Consider the following 17,393-nt stretch of genomic DNA (forward strand, 5'->3'; position numbering starts at 1 on the left):
TAGGATCACAGAGAGCTGGACACGGCTGAAGTGACTTAGCACGCATGCATAACTTCTTTACTGTGGGTAGAAAGCACCTTTTCTGAGCTGAGTAAGAGGCACAGAGTATAACAAATTCTCCTAGTCCTTTCTGCAGGTCTTTGGAAATGTAGGCTATTTTCATACGAAAGCTAGAAGTCTGAACACCTTCAGGATAGCTGCAGCTTGCAACCCAAGTGACTGGCTCTGCCGCCCCTGCTGGAGCATGTGGCCAATCCCTGCTGCAGTCCAGGTGGCAGAACAGCTTCAAGAAATACATTCACCTGTCTGGTTCAGGACCTCTCTAGACCCTGTCCCCAGGCGGAGCTGCTCCCCACAGGCACTCACCTCTCCGTCATAGTCCCGCGCTGGGGCGTCGCTTCCCTGGTCCATGCCTCCCGAGGACAGCGAGCCCTCCGATGGGGAGGGCATGGGCTGCCGCTTTGCACTGTAGCTGCCTCCAGAGAATTCTCTCTTTAACGCACTGCCATTCTGTGCAGATGACCCTACGGCACATGGGTCAGGTAAAACTTCACACATGTAGAAGGGGACGACCCTCTAGACAGCACACAGACAGCTGAAGTGGGGAGCCCTCCTTCCTGCTTAAAGCAAACTGATGGACCGTGAGTCCGGCTACACTGAAGCGCACCCTGGAGCCCAGCCACTGGGGCTGCTGGATGAGTGGGCAGCACTTGCCAGGCCTCCAGGCTCTGCTCTCACTGGCTGTGCCCGGGCTGCCCTGCTTGCTAGGCGATTCCGCAGAATCAATGCCTCAAGTCTCCACCCATGTACTACTGTCTCAGTGAGTCTTTCCTGCTCCCTGGGGCTCCTACAGTACTTCTCATCATGTCTTTCATAGCACCTGGACATTAGGTTGGAATTATGTGCCTGCCATTCTTTTACTGGATGGTCCTTGCCTTTGGAGGCCCCTGACAAGAACGGGGCAAGCAGATGTTCGAAACACACATGCTGAACGTGAAGCCGAGGAGAACAGAGCTCAGAAAAATGAAGACCACACCACCTGATGATGCAGAACTGTCACTTAGCTTCTAGAGAGTTTTCATTAAAGACACAAAGGAACATAACAGAAGCATTTTCATTCCACAGGGCAAAACGCCACAGATTAAAAAAACACGGTGTGTTTCTTTAAACTCACCCTCTGCTTTGATTTTAGGGTTGGGACACATCAAAGGAGGACTGGCAACCACCCAGAGGAGGAAAGGGGATGACCAGAAAATTCTCGGAAATATTGGGGTACTGTTAGCACCTATATATGTTCAACTCTTAGCACTCCCTACTATTTTTTAGTTTTTAACCTAAACATTTTAATTCTGTTGAGCTTCAATATTAAGATCGCCATTCAAGAAAGACTGAGATTGTGTTGAGGCTTTAGCACAACTACAAGGTATTGATGGTTTTGAGTTTCTGCTAGTTTAACAAATCCCTAAAATTGAGTTATGTTACATTCAGAATTCAATGAAATGTCAAGAGGTGACTGGTCAAAGGATATGTACTTAATGATCACCCACATTCAGATGTCTTCAGAGACTGAACAGGAGCCTGCCTGCTGAAACCCTGTCCTTGGCGATCTGACAGCTTCTTTTCAGTTTCTTTCCTGAGCCCCTCAAATGTGTCACCATAATCTACTTACTGCAGAAGTTACCAGTGCTGAGTGTATGCTGCATATTATACTATGGAGCTTTAAAAATACCAGTGCCTGGGTCCCATCCCAGACCAACAAAAGCAGAATTCCCAACTGAACTTTTAAAAGCCCTTCTGATGATTCTAGAATGCATCTCAGGTTGAGAACCACTGACTCAGCCTTACTCCCTAGGAGATCTGCTCCCTCCCAACACTCCATCCTATTTCTAGAGGTGTCTGTCACTAGACATGTGCTGATTTTCATTTGTTGAAGTGTTTCTTTGGATGGGTACTCTTTACTTTTTTGTTGCCGATCTTCTCTGTCTTAGATTATAACCTAATTGAAGGCATAAATCATTTTTTTAAGATTTCTCTTCCAATTCCATGCCTAGTATAGTCCTCAATTTAACAAAAGCTGTAATGTGAAGTTACTGTTTTAAAAATTTTGTCCTTCTGAATAAAAAACCCAAACCACCATAGAGTTCTGCTGCTCTGCTTACTAACCTGTGTGATCTTAAGCAAGTTATCTTGTCGGAGTTTCAGTTTTCTTCATTTGTAAATAAGAAAATGAATTCTACCTTATGGGCGTCTTGTGGGAACTGAGCTCTCAATACACAGAGAATAAAATGTCAGAAAGACGGAGTCTGATGGGGCTGCCTAGTGCTTAGTATGTTCTTCCTGGGGTCCTTTCCTCCATGCTAGTGATCATTTATAGAACCTCACCTCTGTGATTTACACTTTTTCTTTTTAAGTCTGGAAAAATTCCTTTCAGAGAAAAATTACACTCAAACCACCCTAATCTTAAGAAACTGAGATGGGCTGTTTTGACTGAACAGCAAAGGGGACAATCTGAAAACTGTGGTCCTAGGCAGGGTCTCTTCCCAAAAGTTCTAGATGGTGATTTGGGAGGTTGGGCACTTCTCATTACGGTTTGTAGTATTACCTGTCTGTCTCCCAGATGGACTGCGACCTCTAGAGGGACCCCGTGATGACTTTCGTAACAGCTGCACTTGCGCCTGCAAGGCGCTGCCCAGCCGGCTCTGAGACACTGGCAGCTGGTGATGCCTGAGCGCACGGCTGCTGCTTTGCTAAGCATGTGTCTCCTGCAGCCCAGGCTACTTACTTGCTGACAGGCCACTGCTGGCGCTCATGGAGCGACCGGGTTCAGGGCGGGATTTGGTGATAGACGGAATACTGACCGAGCCACTGAATGCTGTCCGACTTTCCTGAGGCCGAGGGTTCTAAGATCAAAAGAGAAAGAAAAATTCTTCATCCAGAGAGAAACTGATTTTCAACAGACAGGCCTATTTTTCACCCTAATCTCAGGAAATAAAATTGTTTAGACTATAGTGATACAGAACATGAAACAGATTCTATAATCCCTCCCACCCACAAAGGCGCTAAAGCCCTAACAGGAACAGACCCCAGGCCAATCAAACGCAAGTGCTTATTCTTGTACTCACCGAAATACTTCTCAGTAAATAAGAATTTGTTGTTGTCGTGAGAACAGTAAGTGAAAGTTATATGGTTAGAAGTGACAGTGAAACGTAGAATTACATGGACATCTGCAGATAACAGAAGCAAAGCTTTTACTATGTCTGACATTTTTATTTCCTTAGGGAAACTCAAAAGCTGACTGGGCCTGTTGAGGAGAGAGTCGCCTAAAAGCATGCTCTTCTCACACACTCCTACTATCCTGATACCAAAAGGGCCACTTGCACGTTCCCGTCCTGGCTGCCAGGCAGCCTCCCCGCCTCACAGACAAAGCAGCGCGAGTCCTAACTATGGCGCCTGTGACCATCGCCGCCTGGGGGAGGCGGCTTAACTTGGCAACGCTGGGGGAAAAGCTCTCCATCTAATACTGAATGATTCTGGGGCCCAATGTAGGAGAATGAGCCACGGAATGCTTTGAAAGGTACAGACGCCTAGACAGGTGGGGTGTGGGTCCAGCCTTCTGAACGGCTCCTCCATGGCCCCAAACTTTTCAGACCAGAAGGGGTGTCGGGGCTGGCTGGTGCCTGAGAGAAGGTTACGACGACACAATTAATGCAGGGCCCCAGCAACCAGGAAAACATGCACTAATATACCTCTCGAAAAACTCCAACTCATACAGTTTAAAGAATCACACACATTGAAAGTTGGCAGGCTGGCTGCCTTTAAATACCACCACCGCCATTTTGGTTCATATATAAAATTTGCAAAGTCCATGTAATTCTTATTGCGTTATTTGTTTAAAGCAAATGTTTTACCTTTTTTTTTTTTCTCTCTAACAAAATACAAAGTTTAAAATGGAAACACTCAGTGCTAGCATTTCAACATCCACTCACAGGAGCCACTGTGAGGCCCCAGTGACATGCGTGCGCACGATGCCGCAGAGGAAAGCTCAAGAGAGACAGGGGTATCAGCTGAAACCTTTCCACTTTTATTGGTTTTGCTATGAACCTTAAGGTACCTTGCTGTTGTCCTGTTCTATAAAACAAACCTACTCTAGAAAAAATGGCAAAAATGAAGGCCTATAACAATACCAGTGGTTTACGTAACACTGAATATTGAAGTAATAAAGAATGACACACAGAAGATGTGCTCTGGAAAAATTTAAAAAACCCACAAATCCAACAGTTTTATCATTCATCCAGCTGAAGTTCAACTTCATTATAAAGTAACATGAAACTTAATCTGATGGTCCTCTCACAAATATGCTTAAGATTAGGGTGAAATGTCCACTAATAGCAGTGTTTCTCTTTATAGATGACTAACTTGAATAACATTTCCACCATCTTTTATATCAAAAATTCTTGACTGATTAGTTTATACAACCTCCTCTAGAATCCACTCACTGTAATCTGTTACCAAGCAAACAAACTAAGGCTTAGTTTATCATACGTAATCTTATGTCATCAAATATATAACATTACAGTTTAATGTCAGTGACAATGGCATTTAAAACATACTTTAGGATAATTTTATAATACAAGCAAAAATAGAAAAACAAACTCCCCCTACACATAGTTTTCTGATTGGAAAATGACTAAATATCCAAATAAAGAATGGATGCTATTTTTTTCTAAGTCACAGGAAATGGGTTTGCATGATGTAATAAATATTATCTGCAAGACAAACTTGAGAAAATGCCCCCATGAAGTACATATTTCTTGATGGAAATAAGGATATTCAGCTTGAATCGCTGCCAGCTCTCTGTCCCACTGCAGAGCTGCTGGTTACAAGGATGCGAGGCTGCATGGACCCAGGCCACGGTCCCCCAGAATGCAGCACACTCCGCTTTTCTGTCGTGTTAATTTACTTCTCTTATTTTGGATCCTGACTAGCATTAAAAGTGCATCAGCAACTCAAATATTAATAAGACTACCTCCTTTTGGCAATTTTTCCTGTTATTCACTGATACTGTTATACTTTATATTTTTAAGAATTGTGACCTCTTTGGAAGGGGGTTTATTGTAGATAAAAGGCCTCTAGACAGGCCTACTACAGACTTCATTAAATATTAAAAATTTCTCTGAACTGCACTGGTTAATGAGCTAATGAGCTATAAAGAATTCAGAAATTCTAGGACCTGTTTTTCGTTTGTTTTAACAGAATAAAGACTTACTCGGGGGCTATTTCTTACGGTATCTGTAATGAAATATATCATGATGGGATTATCTTATATTAAACATAGAAAAACCTCCAAACTGTTTTAGAAATAAAACTGAAATCTTCCCTAGTCCTTATCTTTTCCCTCAAAAGAAGAAACAAAGTAGAACTTGAAGAGGGAAGAGGAGGAAGAGGAAGGATGGAAGTCTGGCAGCAGAGAGACAGGCAAAGGGAAACGTACACAGAATGCAGCCCCGTGGCAGTGTTACTTATTGAAGCCAGGCAGAGATCCGCACGTGGTTAGTACAAGTTAACACCTAACTCAGCTTTCATACCCTCAGAGTCATAAAGCTCGGTGTACCGGGGACAGAGCGCAGAGACGGGGAATATTCAGGGTTTATGGAATCAGGAGAGAGAAATTTTTCAGCAGAATTAACAGTCATGTGATAGATGTGCTCAAAGTTGATCGGAGAGGAGATCAGACCGGAGTGATGATGAGGGGATGGATAAGGGAGACCCGGCTATCAAAACAACAGAAAGAAAAAAGGTAATGAGGTAATGAAAATGGATTCACCAGATACATGTGACATTTCAGACAACATGCAGATAGAAAACCATGAAGCATCAATAACTGAATCCATCACGAAATACTTTTAGGCGTTAGAAAGTTAAATTTTGTAATCTTCTTGCCAGTTACTTGAAGAGTTGATTTGCAAAAAGTCATTTGCCTTGTGAGATTATTCTCTTTTATTGCTGTCATCAAGATGAGTAGAAACTGGACTTTCAGAAATACAAGTAGATTTTTGAAATTTAGTTCAGTGTTCTCCTTTGATTGTGATATAATCAAAACATGGCAAAAAATTTAAACAAAAACATTAAGGATAGAAAAAGCAAGAAATAAAGAACAAGTGAACCTATTAATACAACCAGCCTCTCACCAGAAGCGTTATGAAAGTGTTCCTTGAGAAACTGAAATCAGTGTATTTATAGACTTGACATGTGTTTGCTTTTACTGATCTTATCTTCCTATAATGAGTAACTCTAGAATATACTGTATGCCTGGTGGTTCCTGCCTGCAATGTAGGAGACCTGGGCTCAATTCCTGGATCGGGAAGATCCCCTGGAGAAGGAAATGACAACCCACTCCAGTATTCTTGCTTGGAAAATCTCACGGACGGAGGAGCCTGGTGGGCTATACAGTCCATGGGGTCGCAAAGAGTCGGACATGACTGAGCGAGTAACTGAGTGAATGGAATGTACTAATTATCGGTTTACCTATAAGTAGCCCAAGCTTATCTCCACTTAGACACCTATAGTACATGTTTGTTTTTTAACAAGAGAACAACCTTTTCTTCAATGTTCAAGTGTAATTTTAAAAAAATGAAATAATGTAACACTAAAGACATAGACTAAGGTCTGTCTAGTCAAGGCTATGGTTTTTCCAGTAGTCATGTATGGATGTGAGAGTTGGACTGTGAGGAAGGCTGAGCGCCGAAGAATTGATGCTTTTGAACTGTGGTGTTGGAGAAGACTCTGAAGAGTCCCTTGGACTAAAAGGAGATCCAACCAGTCCATCCTAAAGGAGATCAGTCCTGAGATTTCTTTGGAGGGAATGATGCTAAAGCTGAAACTCCAGTACTTTGGCCACCTCATGCGAAGAGTTGACTCATTGGAAAAGACTCTGATGGTGGGAGGGATTGGGGGCAGGAGGAGAAGGGGACGACCGAGGATGAGCTGGCTGGATGGCATCACTGACTCAATGGACGTGAGTCTGAGTGAACTCCGGGAGTTGGTGATGGACAGGGAGGCCTGGCGTGCTGCGATTCATGGGGTTGCAAAGAGTCGGACACAACTGAGTGACTGAACTGAACTGAAAGACATAGAACAAAGTTTTTGAAAAAAAGCACTCTAGTTTTTCATGTAATATAATTTGTGGATATATGGAGACATCACTTAGCACCCAGTCACCTTCTCTTATGGGAATTTTCAAAGTTCAGTTCTTACGAACTATGTTTCAAGAAAACATCCTAAGATCACCTCATTAAGACAGAGATTGAATGACTTCCCAGAGAGATGCTGACTGATATTCTCATGAGTTGAGATGAGGTTGCTTTGTTAAAAAAAATCTGATAAATTAGGGAAGCTTAAAATTTAGAGATGTGTGTTAAATCAATACTTGCTAAGCTCTTTTCCAAAAGAAAAAACTATTCATGGGCATCTAACTATGACTTTAAGAAGTAAAATTACTTCTTAAAAGTCTAAAAGATCATTGATCTAGAAATGTTATTAACAATTTTAGGAACAGGTGAAAGACTAGGAGAAGTTTTATGTCCAAAAAAAAAAAAATCTTTTAGAGGTAAAATATTATTTTTTAATTCAGCTTGAGACAAATCTATTCTTTATTACCAGTATCCACTTATGAAAAAAGGTAGATGACAAAAAGGATTCCAGGAAACTACTACAGTATATACTTGTAAGACACACATGCTATTTTATATTAATTGCTTATATTCTCATGGTTCACTAAGCCACACATGAAAGATTCACCCTGATATAGGAGACAAAATAAAAAATGACTCCCTACCCTTACTATCTTTTCCACACTCGTGAGGCAAACCACTGTTTCAGTATCATTTTGGTACAAAGGAAACAGAATAATCTTCCAAAGACATTCAATAAACTTTCTAAGCTTATAAGCATTCCACAGGAAGGCAATACTGATTTGAATAAGTTAAACATAAAAATGTCTGGGGTACATGTTCTTTGCACAAATGACAACCTAACTTTGGTATTTGAAAGTGCTTCTTATATATGTTAACATTAGATGAATTTAATTCATCTTTTTTTGGGGGGGGAATAGTTCATTAAATATAGAAAACTACAGTGGAAGGAACATACTAAAATCTGAGATTAAAATATCACAAGGTTTCCAGTACATGTACACACACATATATACACACACACAGACACAGACATGCGTATTATCTTCTTTTCAGACATGCATGTTATTGTGCTGTTTACCAACGTTTACTCCAAGATAAGCACAGTCCTGGTAAGACAGTATATCAAAAGATATTTGTTAAGTGATTAAACGGATGCTTATGAAAAGCCCCAGCTTTTATGTTCTTAGCTGGTAAAAGGAAGAAAGTCAGGTGAAAATAAAGTCAGGCTGTGAAAAACAAGAGTTCAGACACATATCATTTTTGCTACAATAAATACTCCATGTACAGGTGAACAGGTTTCAAAAATTTACACCAATTTCTTGTCCTGGAAATTCAAAAGTGTTTATATGATAAGAAAACATGAAATGAACATTAAAAAAGGAATTGCACTGCTAGGGCAAAAAACCACTTTTGTTAATGACAAAAGAACCAGCGAGGCAGTCAATGGTTAACAAGATATCAGTGACCCAAATACTGAAAATCAACAGGTCTAATGGGAATAAGTAACCAGCAGAGAAGGCCATGTGTCATGGAGTGAGATCAGGGATGAATCTTTGGGAAATGCTATCTGAACTTATTTTGCACAGTAATTAAGACTGGATCTTATTTTGAACAGCAACAACAAAAATAGAGATTTCCTTTACTTTAAGTGGTGGGAAGGTAAAGGGAGGAAAAGGAGGGATACTGTGATACAAAAATTATTACTATGTTTGAAATTTGACATTTTGCTTCTGTATACATATTCAGGGTGTAGAAAGACCAAATCTTATTGTGTACGAAGGGCTAAAAGAATTCTGAAACATTAGCAAACTAATTTTTCACCTGGTCAAGCATTTCACCTGGTCATTTATTTTATTAAATCCTGAAACTATTTCACCTTAAGGAACAAACTGTGGGATAGAATAGAATTTACAGAAAAATTTTCCATAATTCTTTTTGCTATGTTGTTGGAATATAATGAGAGGAAAACTACATTCTTTTTTGTGCACAAATATGAAGCAAGTGTGAAAGAAAGCTTAATTTTGAAAGGATAATACCCCTTAAACCTTTGTTCACTACTGAAATAATTTTGTGTTTGTTGATATGTCGCTTTGTAACATATGGATGTATTTGAAATTTGTATTCCTCCTGGCAGGCTACAACCCATAGGGTTGCAAAGAGTTAAACACGACTGAAGTGACTTAGCACGCATGCACACATCCCTCCAAAATGCTAACTATGTAGCAAGTGTTAAAAACTATTTATTATTTAAATTTCAAAATGTTTCATTAAGATAGTATATAACACTTGTTCTATCAAATGTAAGCTATACATATATTCACATTTCAACTGTTTATCATAATGAAAAATTTCTCTCTCCTAAGGTACTTTGTATGTGACACTGTAGCTTCCGTAAAAAAAAAAGACAAGAGGCTTTGAACTGTATGGTTCCTTTACATTTACTTCTGAGAACAAAGGAAACCCAGACTGAGGGATTTCAGACTGGGGACTTAAACAAATGTTCAGAATGGGAAAGGAATAGAGAAAATTCTGAAATCTGATTCCCAGGCAAAAACTGAAAAAAACAGTGTAATAAATATGATAGATAAGTAAAACAGTTTGCGGCCTTTATTTATACTCAAAAGTTTTCGGCTTAACATTTATGTTCAGCCTTAAATTTCTTACTTTGTTTTAATTACTATATCAAGATTGGCTGTAATCTTTTTGCATACTTTATATCTACCCAGCACAGCTAATAAAAATCCCCACTTCAAAAGGATAAGCGACTATTGTGAATGATTTGAAAGGAAGGAATAGTACTGTAATCACATAATGTCTTGATAATTGGTAAAAAAAAATGACAGCAGGAATGTCATATTCATTCATAAACAGAACCAACTGCTTAATTGAGATATTTTTAATGTGGGACTCAGATTCAAATTAATGCAGATTTTTTTTGGTTCCTTCCTTGAAATGGATGCAAGACTACCCTTAAGAGTTTAATAAAAAAACCTTCATTGTACAAATTGTGTTACCTGTTATTTTTTCTGTCAGTGATAGAAACAAGTGTCTCTTCTATCACAATAGAGTTAGTAATGTGGGTATTTAACATAGACTTTCTTAGAAAGAGCTTTGGGTTAAGATTCACAAATCATCTCCCAGACTGCCAGTGTATATAAATTATGCCTAAAATTCTGTGCAAAATCTAGATGATCAAAAGAGGCACGTTAAAGTTTCAAAAGGAAATGGCAACCTACTCCAGCATTCGTGCCTGAAGAATTCCATAGATGGGCTACAGTCGATGGGGTTACAAAGAGTCGGATATGACTGAGTGACTAACACACATAGTTTGAGAATACCATAATACTGAAATGTTAAGTATAAATAAAGTTTGGCTAATTAGCTAATTCCAGATTAAGATTAATATTCTTAATCTCAATATATTAGGTCCAAGAATCCAATCTTCATGTTGTTAAAAAAAATATTTTCCAATTTGTACTTTTTTAATATAAGACTGACTAGGTAACATGTTTGTAATTAGGCAAATGAAAAAGATTTAATTTCATGATCAGATGAGAGGTGTGACCATTAGTGAACAAGCTAATATGGTTTCAATGGGAGGTGGGCCAAATATCTGTGTTGAATTGCTATAACTTAGTGAAATTTTAGTGATTTGATAACAAAGTTCTGAATCTTGGTATAGAACCTCTCCATATCTGGTTTATTTCTCCAAAATGGTAAATGTAGATATGGGAGAAGTTTATAGGAGATGCAACTAAGTAAGAATTGGTATGCTTGTTTTTTGATATGTAGCTAAATTTAACATTTTTTCATCAGTTATGTCATCATGCATCTTACATATATCATGATATTCTGAGATAAACATTTCCTCATTACACTAATATACCCTTTCAACTCATAAGTATTTAAACACACACATATATGAGTATACACACACACATTCACATTTATATATATATCTGCTCCCTCGCACCTTATTCTTAACCCCATCTATAGTCACATTCAGTCTTCATTTCTCTTACCATGGGCAGGTCTTTTAGGATCTGTATTCCATCTCCTGGACCCATATGTGCTATGTGGTTAAAATTAGTTGGGTTAGAAATTAATTTATTTCTCATTTCTGGATCTCGTAACATCTCCCTGTAAGAAAAAACATCTGTTTAGATACTTTTGTCCCATGACCAATCTAGATAATTTTAGAGAAAAGTATATTCAATTTTTTTCATACAAATTAACTGTGAAATCATGTTAATAAGGACAGAATTAAAATAACAGAATATACGAAATAAAATTTTAACTTAGAAGATTTTGTTTTAAATTCAAAAGATCTTATGCTTTTTGGTGGGAAAACAGAGTTAGTATTTAAATATGAAACAAGTTCTTACTCTACAGATAATTCTGACTATTTTATGTATGTCCTTTTAAATAATTGGTAATATATTAGAAATGTTTTTGTATGTAACTGGACATACTACAAGGCTACTTCTCATGAAGAAAACAGTTAATCTGCATAGATATGTTCTATGTTTTTTATAAAGGCCCACATTCTAAAACTTGTAACTATTACATATACATAGAGAAATGAATCAAAATATGGTACTTTAATCTAGTACCTACTCACAATTTGGAGGGTATTTATCAAAATTACACTGAGAAATACATTCATTATTGCAGTTTTTAAAATCACAGAGAATGACTGACAGGCTTTCAGAGATCAAATTTTCTTTCCAAATCAAACCCAGCATCATCAGCAAACAGTCCTGACGCTGCGAGCGTCTCTGGACGAGCACAGATGAAACACCGACCTCCTCTGCTGCATTCTCTCCTCTTCTGGAACTCTGAAAGAGTAACGCCTCTTATTGTTAATATTTCTAACCATCTGCTTCCGACTATTATCCGATGTTTCAGGAACTACCAGTTCATCCCCTTCTGTTAAAAAAAAAACAAAAGACAGAAAAGAACAATGATGTTCTTTAAAGTGCTAAAATGCATTTTATTCATTAATCCCCAAGATGGTACAAATCTCAAGCAATACAAGCATATGCAATTCTGATTTTAAAAGTTGTGTGCTGATAATCACAGTAAACAAGTAATAATTTTCAACAGAACATATGTAAACAAATATACGCTGAAATCAAACATAGCTTACAAAGTATATTTTCACTTTTATTTGATTATAAACATAAAATGGTACAATTTTACTAGGAGAGAAAAAGAGAAATGTAGCTGCCTTGGTGTCCCGTCACTTTGGTTACCCCATCGTCAATATCTCTATACCAACTTCTCCCTCCTTCCAAGTATTCATTTCAATGGCTTAAGATGTTAAAAAGTTCTTATTGTTAACCTGCACAGCAATCAGGCATAAACTGTGAATTATTCACAGAAATGATACCAATTAAACGTTTCTCTCATTGCAGGCGGATTCTTTACCATCCGGGCCATCAGGGAAGCCCATTACATATACTAAAATATTTTCTTTGAAGTTCCAATTTATAAGATGTGGAGTAAAGGAAAGGACTTGTGTTTCCTATACACTAGTTTCTTTATGCTAGTTTATATACTAGTTTTCCTATATACTAGTTTCTTTACTAAAGGTAAGAATCTTATTCCTATTCCTACTCTCCTGATCTTGGGGGGATACATAATCATATACACCTAGTCATCTAATGTCCATATCTTTCCATTTTAATACCTAGAAGTAAACAAAACTCTCAACCATGGGTGCTGGAATATGGTGAACATACTCTAAAATAGACAACTGTATCCATACAACATGAGGACTATAATTCTCTAAATAAGATAAGGAAAAAGAGAAAAGCCAACCTTTAGAGAAGTTTTTAATAGCCAGAAAGCTAAAGTGAGAAAAAGGAAGTGGGAGAAACCAAGGGGGCCTGTAAGCCAAGCCAAAGTAACATGGTCAGTAAAAGAGCAACAATCTCCTTGTAGCAAAATAAATAACTTAGTCAGATTGCTTTCCTAATACCAAAAATTAAAATGATAATTTTTAAAAAGTAGATGAGAATTTGAGAATTATGAAGGTAAAGCAGATCTTGGTGAGTAACAGTGGCAATGGGAGATTCTGGACAGCCAGAAGGCTACAAAAGCACTCTGAGCTCTTGAGAGATGAAAGAGAAATAGACAAAATAGGGAGAAGACAAGAAAGAAACAGAATCTCCAGGACAGAGGATTTCCTTTCCTTTGCAAAGGACAAAGACTACTATGTTGTTGAGTCTTCCTTCTCCAATCTCCACTTTTACTCCTGGCCTAGAGTAGAAAAGATCAAAGTATAAAAAGAGACAAAACGGAAAAGGTTTTGCTCTGTAGACACAAACTGGATAATGGACACATTTTAAGATTATCATGGTTACACACAGTGAGAACGGGGTAGATTTAATCTTACACAAATATTTAGAGTTCCTCTAAGAAACAGAGGGCTTCCCAGGTGGCGCTAGTGGTAAAGAACCTGCCTGCCAATGCTGGAGACAAAGGAGACTCAAGTTCAACCCCTGGGGTGAGAAGCTCCCTTGGAGAAGGAAATGGTCATCCACTCCAGTATTCTTGCCTGGAGAATTCCATGGACAGAGGACCCTGGTAGCAAAGAGTTGGACCTGACTGAGTGAGTGACTAAGAAACAGATACAAAATTAAGTATCGAGTCTCGGAGGGAGGGGCTGTAAAGCACAGGTTCATGGTGAATCCATCACTGAGAACTCATTTTTAACACTCGAATGTCCTTTCTCAAGTCAAACTGAATATCCTCTTAGCATAGGACTTCTCCTATAGTCACCTGTCTGTATCCCAAGGAGCCTTCAGTGCCAAGAGGATGTACCAGAGCACCAAATCTGAAGCTAAGCATCTGTGTGTATGTTAGTACTAAAAACAAACAACCAAAACAGAAACAACAAACTTTCGATGGTTTTTTGGTTGTTATTGTTAGACGATACAAATTTATTGGAAGAGTGTGGGGGAAAAAAAGAAAGGCATAAAGAATATAATTAATCCCAACTACCCAGAGATTAACAGCTAAGTATAAACATTTTAATGTGTTTTCTTAATGGCAATGTTTTCCTTATATTTAAGTCAATTTTAATTATTATTTTTCAGTACATAATGTACCACTAATTACATCTGCATTAACTAGCTCTACCACAAAAGATCATAAATTTATGATACCTCTGTTACGGAGAAATTTGTTGCTAAGACATGAGAATACTATATAGAAGACAAAATTATAATAATCTGTTAAAAATCAGATTTTAACTGTTCACAACTTGCTTATTTAATGAGATGTGTGCAGTCTCCCCCGGACAGGACTCACTCCACTACTTTGGACACGGCCCTCGCCCTGTCCGGGGCACTCAGGAGCCCATTCCCTCTCCTGACTCTGGGCCCTCCAGTGACTTTCCTCTTGTCCCTGCTTCTTCTGCTGCCCACGTTGTTGTCAGCACTTCAAAAGTTTTAAGCCCTATGCACTGGCAGAAGACGTACTCCAACAGTCCCGAATCAGTACTCTGGGTGAGTTTTCACAATTTTAGTGCTACCAATTTTGGTTAAGTTCTACAGTATTAGAAGCACAGAAGAGACATTCAGTTATACTTTTTCTATTAACCTCAGTAATCCACAGAAAAATAACAAGGTAGGTCAGAAACAAATATTTTGCTTATACAGTTATGTGAGCCTGAACAGAATGACTTTTTGTCAAGTAGTTTATCCCAGGATACTGAGGGTATGATGGTGGTCAACTGCACAGATCCTAGAGTAAGGTACACCTGAGTTTAAGCGGCTCTGCAGTCAGTTAAGTGGCTCTGTTTTTGGCAGTCAGCTTAGCGAGAATGTTTCTATGAAGCTCTCCTATTAATGCGTATTTTCTTACCTGCCATTTTATTTTTGAAATATATCAATCTAATCGTCTCCAAGCCTAAAAGATTTAATGATCCTTCACTGTTTAAGGGGCGAACCTAAAATAATAAAAAATAAAATTAATGTTTTAACAAGGTTCAAAAATTAAATCATAAAATTTTGACATACTTGTAAAGCACACATTCTTAAGACCTTTATCTTTCTTCTTCAAAATATAGCCTTCTCAGAAAATCAACAAAAAATTAAAAATTAATTCTAACTAGAAAGGTATAAAATTATCTAATTTGTAATGATAAAATTTTAAAGAAACAGTATTCTTGGCAAAAAAAAAAAAAGTGAAATATATTTAAACCCTAAATTTAACTTTTAAAGCCACTAGCAAGCAGATGATGATGCTAAGATATTAACACAGATACTTTAGGAATCTTATTTGAACTAAATGCACACACAGGACAGAGATAAAACTGTACATCTGTGAGGAAAGGAAGGCCTGCCAATAAATGGTGATGGAGCAATGGGTATCTACATGGAACAAATGAAACTGAATCCCTACTTCACACATTACACAGAAAATCAATTCCAAATGGATTACACATAAAGGTAGAGGGCGAAACTTTTGAAAGGAAATAAAGATCTTATCTTTAAGACCTAGAGGTAGGAAACAGTTTCTTAAGGGGGGAAAAAAAAACAACCAAAAACCATAAACAATAAGAATGATGTATTTAACTACATTAAAATTTATAACAATGAATTTTCAGCAATAATAATAAACATTCACAAAGTACACCATGAAAATTAATAGATAGGTCACAAACAGGAAAAAGATTCACCACACCTATCACTAACCCAGTATCTACAGTATATGAATAACTTCAATAAATCAATTAAAAACAATGATCAACTAAACAGAAATAGGGATAAAAAACATGACCAGGCGTTTCCCAGAAGAGGAAATATGAACGATGAAGAAGCATGAAAGATTATCAACAGCATAGCCAACAGAGGACATACAAATTAACACTTCATGAGGCAGCACTGGATAACCTCAAATACATTAGTCACAAAAGTTTGAATACTGACAAAGGCATGGGTCGTTAACGAAGTCATAAACACAGGGTAGGAGTGTCGACTGGTACAGTTACTTTGGAAAAAACTGTCTTGTAAAGCTGAACACGTGCATTCTCTGTGTCCCATCAATTTCGTTCCTTGGCATATGACTCAAAGGAAACTCCTGCACATACACACCTGAAGACATATGCTGCAATGTTCACAGTAGCAAAAAGCTGGGAAATAACTCACATGTCTGCTAATCAGAAGAACATGCAGTGATCTATTCACCCAAGAGACTACTTTATAGCAGTGAAAAGCAATGAAGAAAAATATAGTACAATGTAACATGGATAAATCTTAGAAACACAGTAAGTACATGAAGAAAGCAAGGCAAAAGATGATACATAACATTTTATTACCTCAAACACAAGCAAAACGAACAACATGTTGCCTAGAAACATTTAAATATATAAAAATTCTGTATTTTAAGAAAAGCAAGGGAATGATGAACACAACGTTCAGGAGAAAAAATACATAGGTAGATTCAGTGATATTTTGGTAATATTTTGGCTCTTAAGTTATTTCATAAAAGGTCAGTTTATTATTATGCTTCCTTTATACATATTTCAAAATTCACATGGTAAAAATAAAAGGGAAAATTAATTGTAACCAGTCCGAATTTATAAAATCAAGGACCATATTTAGTTGTTTTATAAAATGTGGCAGTATTTACAAGAGCTTTTTCCACTGTTAAGGTTTAAAATTGGGGCAGATTTTGAAATGAGATCTTGGTTAGTTTCTGTTACTTATCCCTCTAAATCCTGTCCCTCAACTAATGACACATGCTACATATATCAAGCTATCCTTCTTCACTCTTTGCAAAATAGACATTCTATAGCGGTAAAAATTTATGTTATCATGGGGGAATGTTAAAGGAAAATATAGTTTATTAGGAATATGTGAAACCTTTATTAACAGAGCTTTGGTTCTAATTTTAATCACTTTTCTAGCCCATGAAGTTTGTCCTCACAGGATTAAAACTGCATACCGTTATGTGAAAAACAGTAAAATTACAAATGAAATGCTCCTTCAGAGTTCCTTAAAGTGAAAAGTAACACTGGCATTTTAAGTTACAGAATGTATTATAGTTGTTCATTATGATAATAATCATACTTTATATAGTGAAACTAAATGCAATAAAAATAGTATGGTGCTGAGCTACCTATAAAATTAACCAGCTTGAGTTTTCTTTTTTCTCTTAGCAAAGTCCCAAATTCCCACTTATACTATT

General features: G+C 37.6%; 1 protein-coding gene across 1 annotated transcript in view; it reads right to left on the reverse strand.

Annotated features, from left to right (window-relative positions):
• Positions 1 to 17,393, reverse strand: part of CDC42BPA (CDC42 binding protein kinase alpha) — a 304,553-nt gene that overhangs the window by 4,733 nt on the left and 282,427 nt on the right. The window contains 5 exon segments of the mRNA XM_005690541.3: positions 367 to 524; positions 2,783 to 2,900; positions 11,216 to 11,333; positions 11,999 to 12,122; positions 15,066 to 15,150. Coding sequence (XP_005690598.2) covers positions 367 to 524; positions 2,783 to 2,900; positions 11,216 to 11,333; positions 11,999 to 12,122; positions 15,066 to 15,150 — 603 coding nt within the window.

Source organism: Capra hircus, chromosome 16 (genome assembly GCF_001704415.2).
Source record: "Capra hircus breed San Clemente chromosome 16, ASM170441v1, whole genome shotgun sequence".
In the NCBI taxonomy this organism is placed as follows: domain Eukaryota; kingdom Metazoa; phylum Chordata; class Mammalia; order Artiodactyla; family Bovidae; genus Capra; species Capra hircus.